The sequence below is a fragment of the Ranitomeya variabilis genome, chromosome 3 (genome assembly GCF_051348905.1).
Source record: "Ranitomeya variabilis isolate aRanVar5 chromosome 3, aRanVar5.hap1, whole genome shotgun sequence".
Lineage (NCBI taxonomy): Eukaryota > Metazoa > Chordata > Amphibia > Anura > Dendrobatidae > Ranitomeya > Ranitomeya variabilis.
This window is the reverse complement of record NC_135234.1, coordinates 81,885,089-81,911,006: the sequence shown is the minus strand read 5'-3', so window position 1 is coordinate 81,911,006 and position 25,918 is coordinate 81,885,089. Positions and strand designations below refer to the sequence as shown.

General features: G+C 41.5%; 1 protein-coding gene across 1 annotated transcript in view; it reads left to right on the top strand.

Annotated features, from left to right (window-relative positions):
- The window catches only part of SLC6A4 (solute carrier family 6 member 4), a 182,747-nt gene that overhangs the window by 144,418 nt on the left and 12,411 nt on the right, over positions 1–25,918 (top strand). The window contains exons 9-11 of the mRNA XM_077294287.1: positions 10,147–10,259; positions 16,867–16,998; positions 25,725–25,824. Of these exons, the coding sequence (XP_077150402.1) occupies positions 10,147–10,259; positions 16,867–16,998; positions 25,725–25,824 (345 nt within the window). The remainder of the gene's footprint in view (positions 1–10,146; positions 10,260–16,866; positions 16,999–25,724; positions 25,825–25,918) is intronic.

The window sequence follows — 25,918 nt, the reverse complement described above, 5'->3', positions numbered from 1 at the left end:
CTATCGTGACGTCTTTGAAGAACCCAAGCTTGGTTCACTACCTCCGCACCGTGAGTGCGATTGTGCTATAGATTTAATTCCGGGTAGTAAATACCCAAAGGGTCGTTTATTTAATCTGTCTGTGCCTGAACATACTGCTATGCGAGAATATATAAAGGAGTCCTTGGAAAAGGGACATATTCGTCCATCGTCATCTCCCTTAGGAGCCGGTTTTTTCTTTGTGTCAAAAAAAGACGGCTCTTTGAGACCATGTATTGATTATCGGCTTTTGAATAAAATCACGGTTAAATATCAATACCCATTGCCGTTGCTGACTGATTTGTTTGCTCGCATAAAGGGGGCCAAGTGGTTCTCTAAGATTGATCTCCGTGGGGCGTATAATTTGGTGCGGATCAGGCAGGGGGATGAGTGGAAAACCGCATTTAATACGCCCGAGGGCCACTTTGAGTATTTGGTGATGCCTTTTGGTCTTTCTAATGCCCCTTCAGTCTTCCAGTCCTTTATGCATGATATTTTCCGCGATTTTTTGGATAAATTTATGATATTCTGATTTTTTCGGATGACTGGGACTCTCATGTCCGGCAAGTTAAGAGGGTTTTTCAGGTTTTGCGGTCTAATTCTCTGTGTGTCAAGGGTTCTAAGTGCGTTTTTGGGGTTCAGAGAATTTCCTTTTTGGGATATATTTTTTCTCCCTCTTCCATTGAGATGGATCCTGTCAAGGTTCAAGCTATTTGTGATTGGACGCAGCCCTCTTCTCTTAAAAGTCTTCAGAAATTTTTGGGCTTTGCCAACTTTTATCGTCGATTTATTTCTGGTTTTTCGGATGTCGTTAAGCCATTGACCGATTTGACTAGACAGGGTGCTGATGTTGCTAATTGGTCCCCTGATGCTGTGGAGGCCTTTCAGGAGCTTAAGCGCTGTTTTTCTTCTGCCCCTGTGTTGCGTCAGCCTGATGTGACTCTTCCTTTTCAGGTTGAGGTCGACGCTTCTGAGATCGGAGCTGGGGCAGTGTTGTCGCAGAAAAGTTCTGACTGCGCCGTGATGAGGCCTTGTGCCTTCTTTTCCCGTAAATTTTCGCCCGCTGAGCGGAATTATGATGTTGGGAATCGGGAGCTTTTGGCCATGAAGTGGGCGTTTGAGGAGTGGCGCCATTGGCTCGAGGGGGCCAGACATCAGGTGGTGGTATTGACTGACCACAAAAATTTGATTTATCTTGAGACCGCCAGGCGCCTGAATCCTAGACAGGCGCGCTGGTCATTATTTTTTTCTCGGTTTAATTTTGTGGTATCGTACCTACCAGGTTCTAAGAATGTTAAGGCGGATGCCCTTTCTAGGAGTTTTGAGCCTGATTCACCTGGCAACTCTGACCCCACAGGTATTCTTAAGGAGGGAGTTATCTTGTCAGCCGTTTCTCCAGACCTGCGGCGGGCCTTGCAGGAGTTTCAGGCGGATAGACCGGATCGTTGTCCGCCTGATAGGCTGTTTGTTCCTGATGATTGGACCAGTAAAGTCATCTCTGAGGTGCATTCTTCTGCGTTGGCAGGTCATCCTGGAATTTTTGGTACCAGGGATTTGGTGGCAAGATACTTCTGGTGGCCTTCCCTGTCACGAGATGTGCGAGGCTTTGTGCAGTCTTGTGACGTTTGTGCTCGGGCCAAGCCTTGTTGTTCTCGGGCTAGTGGATTATTGTTGCCCTTGCCTATTCCTAAGAGGCCTTGGACACACATCTCGATGGATTTTATTTCAGATCTGCCTGTTTCTCAGAAGATGTCTGTCATCTGGGTGGTGTGTGACCGTTTTTCTAAGATGGTTCATTTGGTTCCCCTGCCCAAATTGCCTTCTTCTTCCGAGTTGGTGCCCCTGTTTTTTCAAAATGTTGTTCGTTTGCATGGTATTCCTGAGAATATCGTTTCTGACAGAGGAACCCAATTTGTGTCTAGATTTTGGCGGGCATTTTGTGCTAGGATGGGCATAGATTTGTCTTTTTCGTCTGCTTTTCACCCTCAGACTAATGGCCAGACCGAGCGGACTAATCAGACCCTGGAGACATATCTGAGGTGTTTTGTGTCTGCTGACCAGGATGATTGGGTTGCTTTTTTGCCATTGGCGGAGTTCGCCCTCAATAATCGGGCCAGCTCTGCCACCTTGGTTTCCCCGTTTTTCTGTAATTCGGGGTTCCATCCTCGATTTTCCTCCGGTCAGATGGAATCCTCGGATTGTCCTGGAGTGGATGCGGTGGTGGAGAGATTGCATCATATCTGGGGGCAGGTGATGGACAATTTAAAGTTGTCCCAGGAGAAGACTCAGCTTTTTGCCAACCGTCACCGTCGTGTTGGTCCTCGGCTTTGTGTTGGAGATTTGGTGTGGTTGTCTTCTCGTTTTATCCCTATGAGGGTCTCATCTCCTAAGTTTAAGCCTCGGTTCATCGGTCCGTATAAAATATTGGAGATTCTTAACCCTGTTTCCTTCCGTTTGGACCTCCCTGCATCCTTTTCTATTCATAACGTTTTTCATCGGTCGTTATTGCGCAGGTATGAGGCACCGGTTGTGCCTTCCGTTGAGCCTCCTGCTCCGGTGTTGGTTGAGGGTGAGTTGGAGTACGTTGTGGAAAAAATCCTAGACTCCCGTGTTTCCAGACGGAGACTCCAGTATCTGGTCAAGTGGAAGGGATATGGCCAGGAGGATAATTCTTGGGTCACTGCATCTGATGTTCATGCCTCTGATCTGGTTCGTGCCTTTCATAGGGCCCATCCTGATCGCCCTGGTGGTTCTGGTGAGGGTTCGGTGCCCCCTCCTTGAGGGGGGGGTACTGTTGTGAATTTGGATTCTGGGCTCCCCCGGTGGCTACTGGTGGAATTGAACTTGTGACATCATCTTCCCTGTTCACCTGTTCTGATTAGATCTGGGTGTCGCTATATAACCTGGCTTCTCTGTTAGATGCTTGCCGGTCAACAATGTTATCAGAAGCCTCTCTGTGCTTGTTCCTGCTCCCAGACATCTACTAGATAAGTTGGACATTCGTCCATGTTTTGTTTTTGTATTTTGGTTCCAGTTCACAGCTGCAGTTTCGTTACTGTGTCTGGAAAGCTCTTGTTGATCAGGAATTGCCACTCTGGTATTATGAGTTAATGCCAGAGTCCTAAAGTAATTTCTGGATGTGTTTTGTTAGGGTTTTCTACTGACCATGAAAGTATGCTTTCTGTCTTCTGCTATCTAGAAAGCGGACCTCAAATTTGCTAAAACTATTTTCCTGCTGCGTTTGTTGTTTCATCTCATATCACCGCCAATATATGTGGGGGGCTTCTGTCTCCTTTTTTTTTTGGGCATTTCTCTAGAGGTGAGTCAGGTCTTATATTTCCCTCTGCTAGCATTATTTAGTTCTCCGGCCGGCGCTGGGCATATAGGGATAAAAAGTAGGACATGCTACCTGGCTACTTCTAGATGATGCGGTAGGTTTAGTTCATGGTCAGTATAGTTACATCTTCCAAGAGCTTGTTCCTATAGAGGCTTATGCTAGTTCTCTGGCCATGGAGATCATGACAGAGTGGTACCCGGTGTGGTCTTCTGCTGCTGTAGCCCATCTGCCTCAAAGTTCGACGCACTGTGCGTTCAGAGATACTCTTAGGCCTACCTTGGTTGTAACGGGTGGCGATTTGAGTCACTGTTGCCTTCCTATCAGCTCGAACCAGTCTGCCCATTCTCCTCTGACCTCTGGCATCAACAAGGCATTTCCGCCCACAGAACTGCCGCTCACTGGATTTTTTTTCTTTTTCGGACCATTCTCTGTAAACCCTAGAGATGGTTGTGCGTGAAAATCCCAGTAGATCAGCAGTTTCTGAAATACTCAGACCAGCCCTTCTGGCACCAACAACCATGCCACGTTCAAAGGCACTCAAATCACCTTTCTTCCCCATACTGATGCTCGGTTTGAACTGCAGGAGATTGTCTTGACCATGTCTACATGCCTAAATGCACTGAGTTGCCGCCATGTGATTGGCTGATTAGAAATTAAGTGTTAACAAGAAGTTGGACAGGTGTACCTAATAAAGTGGCCAGTGAGTGTATACTTATACATGGTTATTAGATTGCCCCTCAGTCGTCTTTTTTCTAGACTAAATAATCCTGATTTTGCTATTCTCTCTGGGTATTGTAGTTCCCCCATCCCCTTTATTAATTTTGATGCCCTCCTTTGTACTCACTCTAGTTCCATTATATCCTTCCTGAGCACCGATGCCCAAAACTGTACACAGTACTCCATGTGCAGTCTAACCAGGGATTTGTACAGAGGCAGTATAATGCTCTCATCATGTGTATCCAGACCTCTATCAATGCACCCCATGATCTTGTTTGCCTTGGCAGCTGCTGCCTGGCACTGGCTGTTCCAGGTAAGTTTATCATTAACTAGGATCCCCAAGTCCTTCTCCATGTCAGATTTACCCAGTGGTTTCCTGTTCAGTGTGTAATGGTGATATTGATTCCTTCTTCCCAAGTGTATAACCTTACATTTATCATTGTTAAACCGCATCTGCCACCTTTCAGCCCAAGTTTCAAACTTATCCAGATCCATCTGTAGCAGAATACTATCTTCATTAATGACTATCGACATGAAATTATTGCGCGGACAAAATTTCTATCTTCTGATATCTCTCCCCAATATGCACCATTTGCAGAAAAGGAGTGTCATGCCTCTGTCTCACTCAAGTCAAGAATAAAATTGAGCTACGTCAGAATTATCTCACCTCAATTGTGGGACATCAAGTGAGGCAATGATGATGACATTGCTTGCAAGCCCAATAGATCCATCTGCTGCAGCCTCTTCTTGCTGGGTGACATGATCATCCAGCCATTTAGTTTAATGCATTATGATAAGTTGGCCATCTCATTTGTCTTACTTCCCTGCCTAACCCTACCTGGACTTGTGCCCAGCTATTCCTATGACATCTCAGGGCTAGCGACATTGTCCACATTTCTGTGGATAACTGGGAAGTCATGTAAGTACCAATTTGTTGCACTTGCCAACGAGGAGCTACTCCATGTGCGCAACCCAGGAGCCTCTGCAGCAAAGTCCAGATCTTTGTATTGAAAAGTGAAAAGCGTGGACAGGGCACTCCTTAGTGTATTATTACAATAGCAGGTCTAAGTAAATTGAAGGTCTCTTGCACTGCACTGAAGAGGGCCAAAAACTGCAAAACACTTGTCAGGGGTTAGCTGGTTAAGATTTAAAATTGAACAGATGTATTTTATGCCTGAGGAAGAGTCCTGAGTTTGGAATCGAAATGCGCTGCAGTTTTATCCCAATAAAGAATCAAGTTCTATATGCTCACCTTGCTCATGATCGTTTAAATCCTCCAGGTGCTTGTATATGAGTAAATGAGTGTATATAATAGTATTCCTGGTACCTTCTAAGTGGAGTGGCTTACACCAAGACTGGCTGTGGAAAGTCTACTAAGAGTTGTCGGAGCCCATAACAAAAACAACTATATTATGTCACATCATGCTCATTTCAGTGCAGATTTCCAGCACAGATTCTTCACCAAAAATCCACCCCAAAGGTGACGTACATAAGTAATTTGAATTTTTTTTATCACATTGATATGACCAGGATAAAATGCACAGAGATTAGGGCTTGGTGTGAAAATTGAGTAGATTCTCCTGTTTCTTGATGTTTTTTGCTGCAAACTTTGCCTAAAAATTTTAGATATAAAACCTCCATATCAAAATTTGTTTGCAGTATTCAAAGCATTGTTGGTGGACTCAGGACTAAAGCCCCCCAAAACACATTAAACTAGTGTGGGGGTGCCAGCTAACTGCTGTCAGGGAAAATGTTGATCGTGCATGTACAGTTTCTGGTGATCGCTTTGTTGTCCCAGAAATATAGACGTCAGCAGAGATTTCTATTGGCTAAAGCAAAGACCACCAAGCGCTCATGTTTATAGGAGATACGGCTGAGCTGGCTCTATGCCAAACGATCAGCTGAAGCATCCAATGTGTAGAGGGGCCTTACGTCAATAAAAAAGGGAAAATCAGTATTGTAGACAGTTGTCAAAAATGTTCCTGTCAAAATTTAGGGAAAACTTGTATAGTCACCTCAAAAAAAGGTAAAGATATTCAGTCTTTTGTAAGCTGAACATCCATGTTAAAGCAGGTCTGTCACTAGATTTCACTATGCAAATTGTATACATTATTAGACCGGTTGAGTACTTACTTTGAAAATCCATCTCAGAATGTCTGTATAATCCTGATATTTTATGAATATTTTATGAGGCATTCAATAGAATGAAATACTTCTGGAGTCCAAGTGTATTCAGTCTCCACCCACCCAACCTGACTGAGAACTGCAGCTTGTACCGAGTGTAAGATCTCAACAGCAGCAGGGACACTGAGGAGCAGATAATCAGCATAGGCGGGTCAAGAAAGACTTAGGCTGGTTTCACACTTGCGTTTTGATCTGCAGCGTTTAAAAAAAACACGCATGTGGTGAAAAAACGCATGTAAACGCATGCAAACGCTGCGTTTTTTAGACGCATGCAGAAAAAAAACGCGGCGTTTTGCCGCGTTTACATGCGTTTTTTCCTGCGTTTGCGTTTTTTAAACGCATGCTGAGAAGTGTGTGACAGCTGCCAATCATCAAAATCAACTAGAAAACCCACTATAAACAGAAATAGCTAGGGATAGGGTTAGGGTTAGGGTTAGGATCCCTAGTAACCCTAGGGATCCTAAACCTAACCCTAACCCTAGGGATCCTAACCCTAACCCTAGGGATCCTAACCCTAACCCTAACCCTAACCCTAGGGATCCTAACCCTAACCCTAACCCTAAGGGTTAGGATCCTAACCCTAACCCTAAGGGTTAGGGTTAGGATCCCTAGGGTTAGGGTTAGGATTCCTAGGGTTACTAGGGATCCTAACCTTAGGGTTAGGGTTAGGGTTAGGATCCCTAGTAACCCTAGGGCTAGGGTTAGGGTTTTCTTGTTTTTTCTTGTGTTTAGGGTTAGGGTTAGGGTTAGGGTTTTCTTGTTTTTTCTTGTGTTTTCTTGTGTTTTTCTATAAAAACGCATGCGTTTTTAACGCAAGCAAATGCATGTGCTTAAAAACGCATGCGTTTACATAGACAGCAATACATTTTTTTGCCGCGAATAAACGCATGCGATTTTTTGCGGCAAAAAAACACCACTAGAAATTACTACAGGTTGCATTTCTGCAACTAAACGCACGCGTCAAAAAATGCATGCGTTTTTAATGTTAAGTATAGAAAAAAAACGCATGCGTTTTTTAGTGCTAAAACGCTGCAGATCAAAACACAAGTGTGAAACCAGCCTTAAAAGTTCTATTTCCGTCTCAAATATCCTATCACAATATGATAGTAGGTGTAATAATAATAATTTTAATAAATACCTCCAATTAGAAATGCAGTATAGTTTTCTTGATTCGCTATGTCTCTCTCCTCATGTGCAGCCATTACAGGACCTTAGGTGTTCTTGGTTACGACCACTATCAACTAACTAACCAACTGTCACTATATCAGTGGTCATAACCATGGATACCTAAGGTCTGCAATGTCTGTACATGAGGAAAGAGACATAAAGAATCAGAAAAACTAAACTGCATTTCTATTTGGAGATATTTGCTAATATTATTATTATTATTACTACACCTACTACATATTGAAATAGGATCTTTGAGATAGGAATATTCCTCTAAACTTTATAAAGAATTATAAGGCTTTCTGTCAAGTATTCTCAAAGTAAATCAAGTCTAAGAGATCAACTTAATAGTGGATACAGTTTGTATTGTGAAATCTGGTTACAGATCTTGCCCAGAAGAACTGCCACGGAGGTCACACTGATCCCACCACTGTTATCACAGATGACACTGGAGAGATGACACAGATCTCACCACTGCTACCAGTTTGTCTAGGGAACGCAACTCCACTGCCTCCAGTCGTCAGGGCAATTACGCCATTGACTGATGAGTGATGGACGAGGCCACTGCTACTTCTAAGCTGGATATTGGGGAACTCACAGTGAGCATATGGTATATACACCTCCGATTCTAACTCATGGAATATATATATATATATATATATATATATATATATGTATATATATATATATATATATATATATATATATATATATATACATCCCAGTACGGTCACTGCCAGCTGCACAATAACAATAAAAGGAACCACTACTAGCTGCCACCACCAGTTTTTTAATCAGGCCAATTCTCACTGAACATCTGCCAAGTGTCCTCTACTGAACAGACAATATTATCAGCTGAAGGCGCCTTTGAAAAGCTTTAGTTCTGAGAAAGAACCAGTGTGTCAAGCTGCTTTTGTGGGTTGGTGATTATGTCCCCACAGACAGGAAATTAGGAAAGAGAATATGAAGGAGTATATGAGGTATGCTTAGAGCATTCCTGTATTCTTTATACCCTGATAACCTTACAAGATATCGAGACTATAAAAGAAATCGCTGTGGTGCAAACATTAAAAGAAAAAGGTAGTCTTGTCAATAACAGGGAATTTGGAGTCATAGCAACACCTCGATCTTTGTTTTGTTCCTCACACCATTCCGGAATAGATTTTAGAGTGTGGCAGGGTGTTTTATCCTACAGATAGTGGCTGCTGCCATGTAAAAATGTACTTGATCTGTAATAATATTTAGGTAGGTTATTTGTGGCAAAGGTACAGCCACGTGATTTCCAGGACCAGAGGTATGCCAGCTATACATTGCCCAGAGCTTCGCACTGCCTTTGTTGGACTATCTTCTCTGGCTGGTCAGATAATATAAAAAAAATATAAATAAACTAAAATGATGAATTCTTCCTCCATTGGTTCATGGTCCATTTTCTGAGCCTCACACATTGTGATACATTGGGGCCAATTAATCCATACTGGCATAGTACATGCTTGTGCTGTGCCAGTCTCGCTGGAGTAAAAGGTGCCAAATTCATGAAGACACGCACACTTTAATCAACAGATCTTGGAATAAAATTTTTTTCCACAATTGGATGTGTTAAAAATTAATATTCCTGTGCTGAGATAATCTTATAAATGTGCCCCTGCTGTGTACTACTTAAACCATCACCACAGCATAGGGTGCCAACCTCCGCTGGTAGGTAGGGAGCCTATAGTGTAGTGTAGGGCCTGGCACCTCCCTGGCCTTTTCTATAGTATGCTGTTGCTGTGGTGATGGTTTAAGTAGTGCACATATGTGGTTGATTTACAAATTGGATTAATAAAAGTTAATTTTTATCTTTTGTATTTTGGGGGTTCTTCTGTGAAATTGTAAATATATCCCCAAGGGCATTTTATTTTTTTTCTCTTCTGTGAATTTCCCTGCTGTGTACTGTGTAATGGCTGTGTATGTCCATACAAGAACATGGTCTGATTATACTGGGCAGGAGAGGATGCAAAAGAGTATACAGACAGGACAGCAGGGGATCACAGCTGATTTTTTTTTGTGAGGCAAAACATTTCACTGCCTGTTTTTCAGCAATGTTTTACCTCACAGAAAGAAATACTTGAGATCCCATAGTATGCTGTCTGTATAATCCTTTGCATCCTCACCTTTTTTAGAGGCCATCAGTTGAACCAGCTGATATTATTTTTCACTACATGACAGAATCGCTTTCTAATTACTGATAGATGTCAGCTGGTGTCATGACTTTCCATGGCTTTTTGCACCTCTCTTTCGTCACATGTTCAATACTTTTTCCCTGTGTCATTTCTCATTATTACACATATCTTAATATATGGACATCTATGGTTTAATTTCTTTGCCAGTGTGGATTGTATGGGTTGTTACCAACATCGGGTGAGAATTTCATGTCAATAGCACCTTTATAAATATATTTACTTAGAAAATTGGTGACATGTTCAATACTTATTTCACCCGCTGTGTACGTGAAAAATGAGCGTGTTAATGGGGCCTAGCACCTGAAATCCAGGAACAGACTGTTCACTTGCTGAGTAATATATTCCACCCTTTTAGGTGTCACTGTGACAAGATACAATAAATCAGCTGGATATATATATTCCTGTTAAATGTATGCATTTTGAGACTATAGAAAAATTAATGTTTAATGCACTGTGAATTTGTAAGATCATTTGCTAAGTTTAATCAGTTTTTTGTCACTTTAGGTCCCAGTCTTCTATTCATCACCTATGCAGAGGCGATAGCCAACATGCCAGCGTCCACCTTCTTCGCCATTGTCTTTTTCTTAATGCTGATTACACTTGGACTGGACAGTACGGTAAGACAGAATAGCTTTTTAACATATTGATAGTGAAACTACAAAGACAGTAAACTCATTGCTAGGAATGTTTACCTACTTTAGAAGACAAAACACGATTCATCATTTGCAGGTTTTTAAGTCACTTATGTGTTTTTGTCATTTAATACTTGTAACAGAATTTCAATCAAATTTTTTAAAATGGAGCACGCAGGTTGATAAGTTTTTCCCAAACTTAAAGATGCTTGTTTTGTCTTCAGCTTTTCTATGCCTTTTTGGAGAAAAGAGTTGGACAATGCTTTTTCAAATGTCATATGTTAGTTTTGAAATGAAAAAAAAAAAGATAGATTTTATTATCCACTAACTTACTGGATAGGAAGAAAAGCGCAACAATTTTATGACATTTCGAAAAGTTGCAAAATGATGAATTAGAGTAAACCATACATATAATGCCGAATAAAAAAACAACAACAACTGAAGGTAAACATTAAAAAAAGGAGCAAATAAAATAATGAATAAGGCCATTTTAATTTCTTTAAAGTCACTATTAGAACCATTTGTATGCCGTATAAAAATTGAAAAGCAATGATAAATTGTGCCTATCGTCTCAGTAAAGAGAAATACACAGACTTTCACAGTTCATATTTACAAGTAATCTGTCACGTTGTATAACTCTGTTGCTCTACAGATATAGGGTTATTCTGCATGTTATTAGTGTTAGAAAGCAGTCAAGCGCGAACGTGCTCAGATAAAGTGTTACCCGCCCACACTCGTGTACCTGCACCTGCATGTCTTGCTGCAGTTCAACAGACGCAACACATGCGTGGATTGTCCGTTTACTTCCTGCCATCTCCTATGCTGTGCCTCCTGTTCCTGTAATCATGTGCTGTGATCTTCCTCCTGCAATCTCCTTCTATGCTGCGATCTCCTCTTGTGCTGTGACTGATCTGTGATCACAGCAGCAGTTCCCCAATCCCTGTCCCACTCCCAGTTCATTTTTTGCTCACTTTTTTGCGCTTTTTGCATGTGCGCGGCATCCTGGGTTGATCATCATTTGTGCTCTTCCCGTGGCCACAGCGCTCTAATCAGTATTGCTGCTGATCAAGTCACAGCATAAGTGACGTCCGTTTTGTTGTTGTTTTTTTTTTTTAAATAATAGTAGTTAGTACAGTGTAGTTTCATAGATAGCAAGGTAACGGACGTCACAGTGTTAGTGACGACCAATTTTGTTTTGGAGTAAAAAAAATTATAGTACAGTAGTTTCATAGGTAGCGGGTAGCGCATTAGAGTAGTGGAAGTTACGGTGTTCGTGACGTCTGATTTTCTTTTAGAATAAAAAAATAGTAGTTAGTACAGAGTAGCTTTTTAGGTAGCGCATTAGAGTAGTAGACATCACACTGTTAGTGACGTCCGATTTTCTTTTACAAAAAAAAATAGTTAGTACAAAGTAGCTTTACAGTTAGGGAGGGAGTGTCTTTCTTTTGCTTTAAAAAAAAAAAAAAAATTGTTATCACCGAGTAATTTATTAGCGTACTTTGCATTATTAGTGATGTCCGTTTTTCTTTAGTAAAAGAAGAATTGTTGGCGTAGAGTAAATTTTTAGCGAGCGAATGGGGGGGGGCATACATTGCATTGTTAGTAGCGTTCGTTTTTCTTTTGCAAAAAATAGAATTGCGTAAATTTTTAGTGAGTGCGTTAGGGGAGTGTATGTCTCTTTTTCTTTTGCAAAAAAAGAATAGCGCAGGGTAAATTTCTAGGTAAGGCATTAGTGGAGTGAACTTTTATATACATTTTTTACATCTGATTTTTCTTTTCATGTTTTCTTCTAAGTGTTTCTTCTAAATGTTTACTTTTTCTCTCTACTTTTTTCCTCAAGACTTATTATAATAAATAGTACCCTTTACACAAGCCCCACGCAATGCACGTGTAAAAGCACCACTTACACATCCTCAGTGTTTTTTATAAAAATAAATAAATAAAAAAAAGGCCCATTCGTCAAGACGCTAATCACCAACCCGGATTCCGCCAGTGAGAAAGATCCCACATTCCCTATTCCTCCTCCTCCTCGTCTAGTGAGGAGGGACCCTCAGCAATGCACCTTAGAACCCAGGCAACCCCTACAGGAATCGATTCTATATGGCGTGCATCCCCTGAAAATTATTCCAGATTTCATTGGCAGCCCAGGAATCCAATTTAATATTACAGACCTCACTGAAATTAACTTTTTCAAACTATTTTTCAGCAAGGAAATAATAAACCTTATGGTGGCCCAAATGTATTTGCCCATCATTTTTTCACCTAAAATCCCACATTATCATACACCAGATGGACCCCTGTAAATGCAGCAGAGATGATGACATTTTGGGGCATTGTGCTGCATATGGGCATCCCCTCCTCACATGTAAAGCACCATGGAATAAATGGTGCTATAACAAATAAATAATAATAATAATAATAATATGGGCATAGTCAGAAAACCAGAGATTCGACACCAGCATTCCGTATGGCCACGACAAAGACACGATTTAACCCCTTAATGACAGCCAATACATCTTTTAACTGACCTGAGATATAAGAGAATAGCACCCACATACAGGTGACAATCCAGGAGCTGTCAGCTGTACACTATAGCTGACAACTTGCTGTATCAGCCACGATCAGTATTTGCACCGTCCATATCTGTTTAACCCCTTAGATGCTGCTGTCAATAGTGACTACATCATTATAAATGGTTAACAGAGTGTGGGGGCTTCCTCTTTATCCCAATTGGTGCACTCAGATCATGATTGTGTGGTCCTGATGTTTGCCATGGCAATACATGACCAAATAGCAGCCTTACAGTCTGACGGCTGTTGTAACCTGTTCAGAAGTTAGAGGCATTTAGATGTTAAAAATACACACTTTCATTTCTGTCATGCCACTTTGCATTAATTCCTGTAAATCACCTGAAGGGTTAATAAACTACCTGACAGCAATTTTCAATATGTCAGGGGGTGCTGTTTTTAAAATGGTATCACTTTTGGGGGTTTCCCAATATATGAGACCCCTAAAGTCACTTCAAAGATGGATAGGTCCCTAAAAAATAAATTTTGTACATTTCCTTGCAAAAATGAAAAATTGCTGCTACATTTTTAAACGTCCTAAAATGCTAACAAAATAAAATAGCATTTTACAAATGGTGCTGATGTAAAGCAGACATGTGGGAAATGTTATTTATTAATGGTTTGCCGTGGTATGACCATCTGGATTAAAGGGATAATCATTCAAATTTTGAAAATTGCTAATTTTTTAACATTTTTCTCAAATTTTTGATATTTTTAATAAATAAACACAAAACATATTAACCTAAACTTACCATTATCATAACGTATAATGTGTCACGAAAAAACAATCTCAAAATCACTAGGATTTGTTGAAGCATTGCAGAGTTATTACCACATAAAATGACACTGGTCAAATTTCAAAAATTTGGCTCTGTCACTAAGGGGTTAAAGCGTTACAAATTTTTTTCCATTGTTGTGATAATATGCAGTGTCCTCCCTGAGACAATCCTAACTTTGTTTGTCTATACAATATTCATCCAGTAGTTGACCACTTCAGCAGAAAAATTGCTGAGGCGTACAACCCCCAAAGGGACATCGCTATAGATGAATTTCTGGTTCATTTAAAAGGGAGGCTAAAATTCCGACAATACCTGCCCAGTAAGAGGGCCAGGTACGGAATTAAACTGTACAAGCTGTGCGAGAGTACCTCAGAGTACACCCACAGATTTAGGATCTACGAAGATTAACCCCCAGAATACCTCCCTGTTCTGTGGGTGAGTGAGAAAATTGTGTGGGAATTGCTACACCCACTGCTAGATAAGGGTTATCACCTCTACCTTGATCATTTTCACACCAGCATCTCACTTTTCAAGACCGTCTCTCAGAGGTATAGTTGAATGTGGCACTGTGTGAAAAAATCAGAAAGGCCACCCTAAGCCACTAATTAGGACAACTTCTGAAAAAGGGGCGAAAGCAGAGCCCAATGAAGTAACATGCTGGTGGTCAAGTATAAGGACAAGAGGGATGTCCTTATCTTGACCACCATACATCGTGACAACAGCTCCCTTGTCACTGTCTGAGGTACCACAACACAAGTCCCAAAGCCAGATTGTATCTTGGATAAGAAATAAGTTCATGGAGGGTGTAGATCTCTCAGATCAGGTCCTCAAATCATACAGTGCCATGCGAAAAGCTAACGCTTGGCACAAAAAATTGGCCATACAGATGGCACTGTATAATGCTTTTGTGCTGTTTCGATCTGCAGGCAGTATGGGAACTTCCTTCAGTTTCAGGAGGAAGTCATCAAGGCCCTAATGTTTGGCACTCAAGAAGATGAAGGTCCCAGTACTTCTGAAACTGATACTGCCCGTATCGTCCCAGCTCAACATTTTCCAGGAGAGGTTCCCCAAACAGCGGAGAAGCAAAGATCACAAAAACGTTGCAGAGTATGATCCAAGAGGGGACTCCGAAAGGACACAATATATCATTGTGAAACCTGCCCTGAGAAACCTGGCCTTTGCATTATCGATTGCTTCAAAGCGTACCACAAGTCCACAAATTAATAAAATTAGTTTTTACCCTGTTGACACAACACACTTTTATAATCTGATGTACTCTGCACAATTTATCATACCTCCACATTATAAATTTATACACAAGTAAAACCAAAAGCATTATAATCATTACTATAAAACTATGCCTCTAGATAAATTTCTTGAGGGCCGTAGTTTCTAAAATAGGGTCACTTGTGGGGGATTTCCACTGTTTAGGCACATCAGGGGCTCTCTAAACGCGACATGACGCCCATTCCATCAAAATCTGTGCTCCAAACTGCCTCTCCTTCCCTGCTGAGCCCTGTCGTGTGCCCAAACAGTAGTTTTTCACCACATATGGAGTATCAGCGTACTCAGGGGAAATTGCACAACAATTTTGGGGCTCCATTTTCTCTTGTTACCTTTGTGAAAATACAAAATTGGGCTAAAAAACATTTTTGTGGAAAAAATTGATTTTTTTTTTATTTTCACGGCTCAACTGTATACATTTCTGTGAAGCCCCTATGGATCAAGGTGCTCACCACACATCTATATAAATTCTTTGGGGGGTCTACTTTCCAAAATAGGGTCGCATGTCGCGAATTTCCACTGTTTCAGCACATCATGGGCTCTCCAAACGCAACATGGCGTCTGCTCTCAATTCCAGCCAATTTTGCGTTCAAAAAGTCAAATGATGCTACTTCCCTTCCAAGCCCTGCCGTACGCCAAAACAGTGGCTTTCCCCCACATATGGGGTATCAGCGTGCTCAGGAGAAATTTTACAACAAATTTCAGGGTCCATTTTCTCCTGTTACTTTTGTGAAAATAAAAAAAATTGTGTCTAAATTAAATCTATTGTAAAAAAAAAAAAAGGTAAATGTTAATTTTTTCCTCCCACAATCAATTAATTTATGTGAAGCACCTCAAGGGTTAATACACTTCTTGAATGTGTTTTGATCACCTTGGGGGTGCAGTTTTTAGAATGGGCTCACTTTTGGGTATTTTAACCCTTCTAACTTCCTAACAAAAATAAATTATGTTTTCAAAATTGTGCTAATATAAAGTAGACATGTGGGGAATGTTATTTATTAACTATTTTGCGTGGCATAACTCTCTGGTTTAAGGGCATAAAAATGAAAAGTTTTAAAATTGTGAAATTTTTGGTAAATTTCCTATATTTTCACAAATAAATGCAAGTTGTATCGAACATATTTTACTATTATCATGGAGTACAATATGTCAGGAGAAAACATTCTTATAATCAGTGGGATCCGTTGAAGCGTTCCAGAGTTATGACCTCATAAAATGACACTGGTCAGAATTGAAAAAAATGGCCTGGTCAGGAAGATGAAGGGGTTGAATGTTGAAAATGGTATCTGATCGGTTGGCAGGATGTTATAGTGCAGGATGCGCTGATCAGATTGATGAACTTTCCCCCCCAAAAAGTACAAGTATAACTTATATTTTATTCCTTGAAATCTCTGGCGTTTTTTATGTATAGGAGTCCAGTGGGTGGTTCTATTCTGTGATTGACAGTCGTTCCTCTATGACTGCCTGCAGAGATAGCTGTCAATCACTGATTAGGTCTGCCCACTGGACTTTTGCTACAAACACCAGGGATTTCAGTGAATAAAATACAAGTTATGCTGAATCTTTTCAAACCTACGGTATATATAATTCTGCTCAGCATCTCTTCTCTATACCATGCTGTCCACAGGTCAGACTGTATGTACAACATGACACATTCCCCTTAAAGGAGTTGTAAGCTAGAGATTGTCTATAAAAGGTATCTCACCCTGGAGGAGTTACATGGACAATCTATTGATTTCAATGCGGTGATGCTGCACATTGACAATAGCTGGAAGTCCTAGCTAACCGGACGGACCCTACAAAGAAAAGAGCATTCTCCAAGGTGGACACCTCCTATGTAATTTCCCCCCAGAGGCCTGCGACTATAGAGCACATATGTGATATTACTGAAGAATGTATGACCTCACTCATTGCATAGTAAATGACTTGTCGGCCTTCTGTATAACCATATTCCCTGTGTAGTTTGCAGGACTGGAAGGCGTCATTACTGCAGTGCTGGATGAGTTCCCACACGTATGGGGCAAGAGACGAGAACTTTTTGTCTTCCTTTTAATTTCTCTCTGCTTCCTCGGGGCACTATCTACCCTAACATTTGTAAGTAAGAATAACAACGCTCTGATCCACAGAGATATCATTTTCCTATTTATTAAAGTGTATTTTTAAACATGGACTTGTCCAGGGGATGAGAACAATGTGGTTGTTGGAATAGCTAGAGAAATAAAAGTGAACTTTTTGAACTTTGTGATTCCTTAATTAACTGTGGAGAACTTTCTCTCAGAGAACACTTGAAATTCAATTTTAGCCGATTAGGTAGGTAAAGTTCTGCCAAGTTCCTCTTCGTGCCCACATGTGCTAGATGCCAAAAGAGAGAGTTATTCATAACAATACAGTATTATTTTTAACCATTCAATGAATAATAATGATGTCAAGATAAGTTACATTGTTTTCGTATAACAAGAATGGACAAGCAGTTGAGTTCCACAAATTTCCTGTCTCAGACCTTGTGCTCAACCGATAAGACATTTGGCTGTAACAGGTGGCTCACATTGCATACATAAATAGTATGTTACACCATACACAGTAATAAATGCCATTATACCATATGAGAGAATAGTACTTGTATATTTTACATATAAATGATACTTCTATACTAGACACACAGTGATTCTATACCATACACATGTAAAGCGCCATGGAATAAATGGCGCTATAACAATAAATAATAATAATAAATAATAAATACACATAACTAATACTGAAATATTGTACACATCAATTGTACCTCTATACTGTACACATCAATTGTACCATTATACTGTACACAGTTGTACCATTATACTGTACTAGTACCATTATACTGTACACATCAATTGTACCATTATACTGTACTAGTACCATTATACTGTATATATCAATAGTACCTCTATATACTATGCACAGTAATAGTACCACTATACTGTTGACGTAACTAATAGCACTATGCCATTCAATTTCTTACTCACAAATATATACAAACATACAATTAAACACACACGCACACACTTTTGTCAATAGCTGTCACATACCAGCACAACATTTGAGAGGGTTCACATTAAGAAAGGTATCTACATATGCCAGTCTGCTGTGTTCTTCATGAACTGGTCTGTGCAGAATCCACTTTCCTCAGCCTCCTATTCGTTCTGAGTACTGAACTGACGGCATCTAGTTACAACAACTGACAAGCTCCTGCTGTTGTAATTTAAATCACCACTCCAGTGGATTTTTTTTATTGCACCGCTGAAGGGATACATTACATATAATTCACCAGCCGTTGCCTTCATCGTTTTCCAGCGTCGCTCTGGCGAAAAGTGACCTGCCGGCTGTAGTAGTGATTCATGTTCATGTTTCCAGTCAGTTGGTGAAGAAAGCTGCACTAACAGGAGAAAGTGGCTAACCTCTTTAAGTACAGTATCCAATTATTATTCTTGCATTGTACTAAATTAAAACTTAACTCTAGGATATACTATTTCTGATCTGATCAGACATGTTAAAATCCTCACTAATCTTTAAAACGAGGAGGCTGTGACCTATTCTGGTTCCTTTGTGCTGCATAGTGCCAAATATGATCAAAATGTGTATTTTATTATAACACATTATTTAAAGCAACCTGTTAGCAGGGTTTTGCTAAGTAAACTACAGGCATTGTCAGGTTGGCAGTGTTAAATTGATTAAAATGATTCCTGAGGTGAAGAAATCCGTCTTGTGGTTCTTGTGTAATCAGTATTAGAAGTTATCAGTTAATGATATACCTGTTCTCTGGGGCGGGACTGTAGGCAGAGTCTTACCTTCCTGATCTAAGCCAGAGAAACCAAGGAAAGACCTGCTCACAGGCCTCCCTGAAGCATAAACAGTGTGTCTCTCCCTGTCTCTATGATGAAGAACATGTTTGTGCTTCGGGGCAGCCTGTGGGCAGGTCTTTCCTTGGTTTCTCTGGCTTAGAGCAGGAAGATAAGACTCTGCCTACAGTCTGCCCCGGAGCATAGGCATATGATTAACTGAAAACTTCTTACACTAATTACACAAGAACCACAAGACAGATTTCTTCACCCCAGGTATCATTTTAATCAGTATAACATCGACAACATGACAATCTCTGTAGTTTACTTAGCAAAATCCCTCTGACAGGTTCGCTTTAAGTGAAGGGGCCAAGTGACAGCTCCTGCACTTTACTAGATCAGAAGGTGGCCCATAGGTTGGATGACAGAATTTGGACCCATATGATCCAATTTTAATGCCATCTGCTAATATTATGCCATTTCTTAGTGTTGAGTCCCTATTTATGTAATAGTGATTGGGTCCATCCATGTTGTTTTTTTAAACATAGTCTACTAAGGGAAAGCTTTTCAATAAGGAGCTGTCTTTGTGCCAACCTGAATATACAAGATATTGAATAGTTTATCCTTGACCATGCACTCTTGGTTTTATTAGGCAGGGAAATTGTCACCAGGTTTTTCAGTTTTTTACTACGTCATCTGAGAGCGGCATAATATAGGAAAAGAGACCCTGATTCCTGTATCACTTAGCTTATTTGGTGCAGGTTATACAATCAGAATTTGTAGATGGGGCAGAACTCAGAAAGCTAACCATACCCACACAAGGCTCTCTATGTACATAGCCTATTGACAGTGAGCTGCTTCTCAGAGGAGAAGGTGTGGGTGGTGGTCGGACCAGTGCTCATGTGCACTGTGGTCAGGACAATGAATCTTCTAATGACAAAACCTTCATTATATGGAAACAGCACACAACCTAATAAATGACATCCCTGAATTCAGTGTCTCAGTCCCTGCCTCATGCTGTCCTTAAATTACATAGCAAAAACCTGCTGACAGATTCCCTTTAAAAGAGAACTGTGCTTTCAACAAACTTTCCATAAATGAATAGCACAAGCAAATGTACGAAACTTTGTTGTATAACTTATCAAAGAAATCTCCTTCCTTGCCCACTCATGAGCCACTTCTTCCTCTCCCCTACCTTCTTATCTTGTCATCCACTGTAAAAAAAAAAAAATAAAGAGCTGATCTTGCTCAGACAAAACAGGCTGCAGGTTCACTGTGGTGTCAGGTTGCACAGACCATTATACTCTACTGAGAGGGGAGTTGGACTGAGGAGCAGAGTGCGGAAACAAGCAGAGTGAGATAAAGAAAGATCTTGCTGAGCTTCTTAGCAAGTCTTTTACCTCGTCCCAGAGCTTGTTTCTCACCTTCACTGTTTAGTCCAAGTGCTTTATAATGTTCTCCTTGCTGCTGCTGGGACTTCTCTTTGTGTGCTACAAAGGAATGAAGAGCACAGCAATCCATCTGTGTGCTGTGTATGGGAGACACCATAGCAGCCAGTCTCCTCCCACCAGCTCAGAGTGGATTGCAAGTTAGAGATGGAGCCTACAGAGGAAAAAAAACAGCTGAAAATGCAGGATACAAGTCACAAGTCAGTATAATGGCCAGATATGTTATTCGTTATGTACAAACGACAGCTTATTCTCAAAAGTTATTTGAAAGTACAGTTACCCTCTAGGGTCATCACATTAAAATGACACAAATACAGCGGGTTTTTGTTAATCAAATATTTTGTTATTAGCAGCTAAGAAATCTAGAAATTGCATTACTGTGTCTGCCTGAAATTAGAAGTCCACTGTATTCTTTCTTAGATGCTATATGCCAAATGGAAGACTTTTTTGTACTGCTTCTTATTTGTTGTATGAAACTGTTTTCTTTTCCCCTCTGGGTTACAGTTCCTACCCAAAAAAATTGTTTAATAACTTTTCATAGTTTTATGAAGACTCTATCTGATGCATACTACATCTTACCAGGTGATTTTATACAGCTGTCAACACATGACAAGTGCACGGTTTTCTGAATGAGGAGGTGCTGACAACCATAAATAGTGGCAGTGCACTCCTGAAATTGTATGAAAAGTCATATTAACATGTTATGCATGACTGCGATACAGTGCAGGTGTGAGGGGTAAGGGAATCAATAGATGGTCATTTTAACTTGTTGGATGAATTTGTAAATCATATATTGTTACTGCGTTTTCTTTTGCTACTGTAAGTCTTCACTTTTCAACACCAGGTCATTTTTAGGGTCCACATTCTTCACTATTTAGTTTACTGAGTGTATGCAGGCTGCCAAAGGTTTATGACTTCAATAGAGATAAGTGAATGGATGCAAAGCTCACTCAGTGCGAATCGCCTAAATTGCCATTTTAAAGGCTATGAACCCATTTGATTTAAAAAAATATTTTTACAGAAGTTAGTGCAAGTTTATTTACTAAAAGGAATCAAATAGGTTTAAGTCTTCAATGCTCATTCCTTCATTTATTTTGAGACTGCCTGCGTGCAGCCTGATCCAAGTTTTAGATTTTCTCTTGTATGAGTGTCTCTCTCAGTTAAATAGGCTGGATGTGAGCTTTTATGTGTGTATCCAGGGTACTGCTGACTTCATTAACTCCTATATCAGCACAGCTTCTATCCTGCACTCATTTCCTCTTCATGTGCTTCCATCCTTATATCTAGCCTATGTTATCTGCATTATCTGCCCTCCATCAGACTGTAAATACTGTCCACTCTTGAGATCAATGTACAACCCACTCCCTCCTGCTATGTCTAAGGCCGGGGTCACATTAGAGAGTTTTACGGACGTATGAGAGGCGCAAAACCAATGCATTGCACACTGACCAATGATTCTATATGGGGCAGCTCCTATCTGCCGTATATTTTGCAGCCGTATTTTACGGGCTAAGAAAATTGCAGCATGCTGCGTTTGTCAGCGTATTGCGCAAAAAATCCGCCAATTAAAGTCTATGGGGGCGAGAAAAATACGGATTCCACACGGACCAGCAGTGTGACTTGCGAGAAATACGCAGCGGTGTTCTATAGAAAAGCCGGTAATTCAGTGCGGTATACAGTAAAATCACACTGACAGGTTAGAATAGGCTAGATAGAATAAATGTCTACACATAGTACAGGTATATATATATATATATATATATATATATATATATACACTCACCGGCCACTTTATTAGGTACACCTGTCCAACTTCTTGTTAACACTTAATTTCTAATCAGCCAATCACATGGCGGCAACTCAGTACATTTAGGCATGTAGACATGGTCAAGACAATCTCCTGCAGTTCAAACCGAGCATCAGTATGGGGAAGAAAGGTGATTTGAGTGCCTTTGAACGTGGCATGGTTGTTGGTGCCAGAAGGGCTGGTCTGAGTATTTCAGAAACTGCTGATCTACTGGGATTTTCACGCACAACCATCTCTAAGGTTTACAGAGAATGGTCCGAAAAAGAAAAAAAATCCAGTGAGTGGCAGTTCTGTGGGCGGAAATGCCTTGTTGATGCCAGAGGTCAGAGGAGAATGGGCAGACTGGTTCGAGCTGATAGAAAGGCAACAGTGACTCAAATCGCCACCCGTTACAACCAAGGTAGGCCTAAGAGCATCTCTGAACGCACAGTGCGTCGAACTTTGAGGCAGATGGGCTACAGCAGCAGAAGACCACACCGGGTACCACTCCTTTCAGCTAAGAACAGGAAACTGAGGCTACAATTTGTACAAGCTCATCGAAATTGGACAGTAGAAGATTGGAAAAACGTTGCTTGGTCTGATGAGTCTCGATTTCTGCTGCGACATTCGGATGGTAGGGTCAGAATTTGGCGCAAACAACATGAAAGCATGGATCCATCCTGCCTTGTATGGAGCATCTTTGGGATGTGCAGCTGACAAATCTGCGGCAACTGTGTGATGCCATCATGTCAATATGGACCAAAATCTCTGAGGAATGCTTCCAGCACCTTGTTGAATCTATGCCACGAAGAATTGAGGCAGTTCTGAAGGCAAAAGGGGGTCCAACCCGTTACTAGCATGGTGTACCTAATAAAGTGGCCGGTGAGTGTATATATACACTAGCTGTTTCCAGCCAGCTAACGCTTGGCATGCTCATTGCTATCTAATTAACGCTGCTAGTGATTAAACTAAAGTAAATAATGACAACATTCAATAGCGCTTACGCAGGTGGTAAATTAACTTAAGATGAGGTTAATAACAATAATAAGAATTAAAAATCAGAATAATACTAATACATTTTATTCAGTGTAAAATCAAAAGCAAACTGGATTCGTGTGGTAATGTGTGGGGATAGAGCCTCGTGTGGTAATCTGTGGGGACGCAGCCTCGTGTGGTAATGTGTGAGGACGGAGCTTCGTGTGGTAATGTGTGGGGACGGAGCCTCGTGTGGTAATGTGGAGGGACGGAGCCTCGTATGGTAATGTGTGGAGACAGAGCCTCGTGTGGTAATGTGTGGGGACGGAGCCTCATGTGGTAATGTGTGAGGACGGAGCCTCATGTGGTAATGTGTGAGGACGGAGCCTCGTATGGTAATGTGTGGGGACGGAGCCTCGTGTGGTAATGTGTGGGTACGGAGCTTTGTGTGGTAATGTGTGGGTACGGAGCCTCGTGTGGTAATGTGTGGGGGACGGAGCCTCGTGTGGTAATGTGTGGGGACGGTGCCTCGTGTGGTAATGTGTGGGGACGGAGCCTCGTGTGGTAATGTGTGGGGACGGAGCCTCGTGTGGTGATGTGTGGGGACGGAGCCTCGTGTGGTAATGTGGTGGTGGGGATTGTGTGTGGTAATGTGGTGGGGGGGCGAGATTGTGTGTGGTAATGTGGGGGGCGGGATTGTGTGTGGTAATGTGGGGGGGCGGGATTGTGTGTGGTAATGTGGTGGGGGGGCGGGATTGTGTGTGGTAATGTGGTGGGGGGCGGGATTATGTGTGGTGATATGGTTGGGCGGGATTGTGTGTGGTAATGTGGTGGGGGACGGGATTGTGTGGTAATGTGGTGGGGGCGGGATTGTGTGTGGTAATGTGGTGGGGGGGCGAGATTGTGTGTGGTAATGTGGGGGGCGGGATTGTGTGTGGTAATGTGGGGGGGCGGGATTGTGTGTGGTAATGTGGTGGGGGGGCGGGATTGTGTGTGGTAATGTGGTGGGGGGCGGGATTATGTGTGGTGATATGGTTGGGCGGGATTGTGTGTGGTAATGTGGTGGGGGGCGGAATTGTGTGGTAATGTGGTGCGGATTGTGTGCGGTAATGTGGCGGGGGACGGGATTATGTGTGGTAATGTGGTCGGGGGCGGGATTGTGTGTGGTAATGTGGTGGGGGGGAGGGATTGTGTGTGGTAATGTGGTGGGGGGGCAGGATTGTGTGTGGTAATGTGGTGGGGGGGCGAGATTATGTGTGGTAATGTGGTGGGGGGTGGGATTGTGTGTGGTAATGTGATGGGGGGAGGGATTGTGTGTGGTAATGTGGTGGGGGGCGGAATTATATGTGGTAATGTGGTGGGGGGCGGGATTATGTGTTTTAAGGTGGTGGGGGGGCGGGATTGTGTGTGGTAGTGTGATGAGGGGGCAGGATTATGTGTGGTAATCTGGTGGGGGGCAGGATTATGTGTTGTAATGTGGTGGGGGGCGGGATTATGTGTGGTAATGTGGTGGGGGCGGGATTATGTGTGGTGATGTGGTGGTGGCGAGATTATGTGTGGTAATGCGGTGCAGGGGCGGGATTATGTGTGGTAATGTGGTGGGGGGCGGGATTGTGTGTGGTAATGTGGTGTGGGGGGGCGGGATTGTGTGTGGTGATGTGTGGGGGCGGAGCTACTGTACTGTGCAGGGGGCGGGATTAGCACGTAATCATGATGCCTCTTATATATATAGATATACAGATATATATATGTCATTGAGACATGCATATATATATATATATATATATGCAGTATATATTTATATTTCATACAGCGCTAGATAGCTTAAAAGCCGGTAATTCAATTGCCAGCTTTTGCCATCTCCTTATCAAACACGACAGGATATGAGACATGGTTTACATACAGTTGACCATTTCATATCCCTTATTTTTTTTTACATATTCCTCACTACTAATGTTAGAAGTGTCTGTGTGCAAAATTTGGTGGCTCTAGGTGTTAAAATAAAGGGTTAAATCATGGAAAAATCTAGCGTGGGCTCCCACGCAATTTTCTCTGCCAGAGTGGGAAAGCCAGTGACTGAGGGCAGATATTAATAGCCTGGAGAGGGACCATGGTTATTGCCCCCTGGTTAAAAACATCTGCCCCCAGCCACCCCAGAAAAGGCACATGTGTAATATGCGCCTATTTTGGCACTTAGCCTCTCTCTTCCCACTCCCGAGTAGCAGTGGGATATGAGGTAATAAGGGGGTTAACATCACCTTGCTAATGTAAGGTGACATTAAGCCTGGTTAATAATGGAGAGATGCCAATAAGACACCTATCCATTATTAATCCAATAGTAGTAAAGGGTTAATAATACACATACACATTATGAATAAAGTATTTTAATGAAATAAATACACACATGGGGTTTTAAAATCTTTATTGTACGCTTAATCCACCTGAAGATCCTCGTTCTGTAAAAAAAATAAAATAAAAAAGCAACAATATCCCATACCTCTCCGGCGATCAGTCATGTCCCACGCTGTAAATCCATCTGAAGGCGTTAAATAAATTTACAACCAGGAGCCTGCTAATGCAGCTGTTGCTCCTGGTTGTAAAAACTGGGGAATGAATGGAATGCAGGGGAACGCATCGTAGACTTGCGGTGATGAGCCCCCTGCTGGTATAAACTCATATGAACTCTAGCGTGGGAATTTTTCTGAATATTTTCCCAGGCCAGATTTTTTCTGTGACGTTTGTCTTCTATTTTAAAAGAGTTTAACATTTTAGGAACTTTTTTTTTCTTCCGTCTAGGGTGGTGCTTATATGGTAAAGTTATTTGAGGAGTATGCCACCGGCCCGGCGGTACTCACTGTGGTGTTCCTTGAAGCTATAGCGGTGTCCTGGTTCTATGGTACGTACCACTATTATCTTGCAGGTTACGGATTCTTGTTAGTACATTTGGTCTGCTTGTCAATTAGTTACTAGAGTCATGGGAAACAAGCATG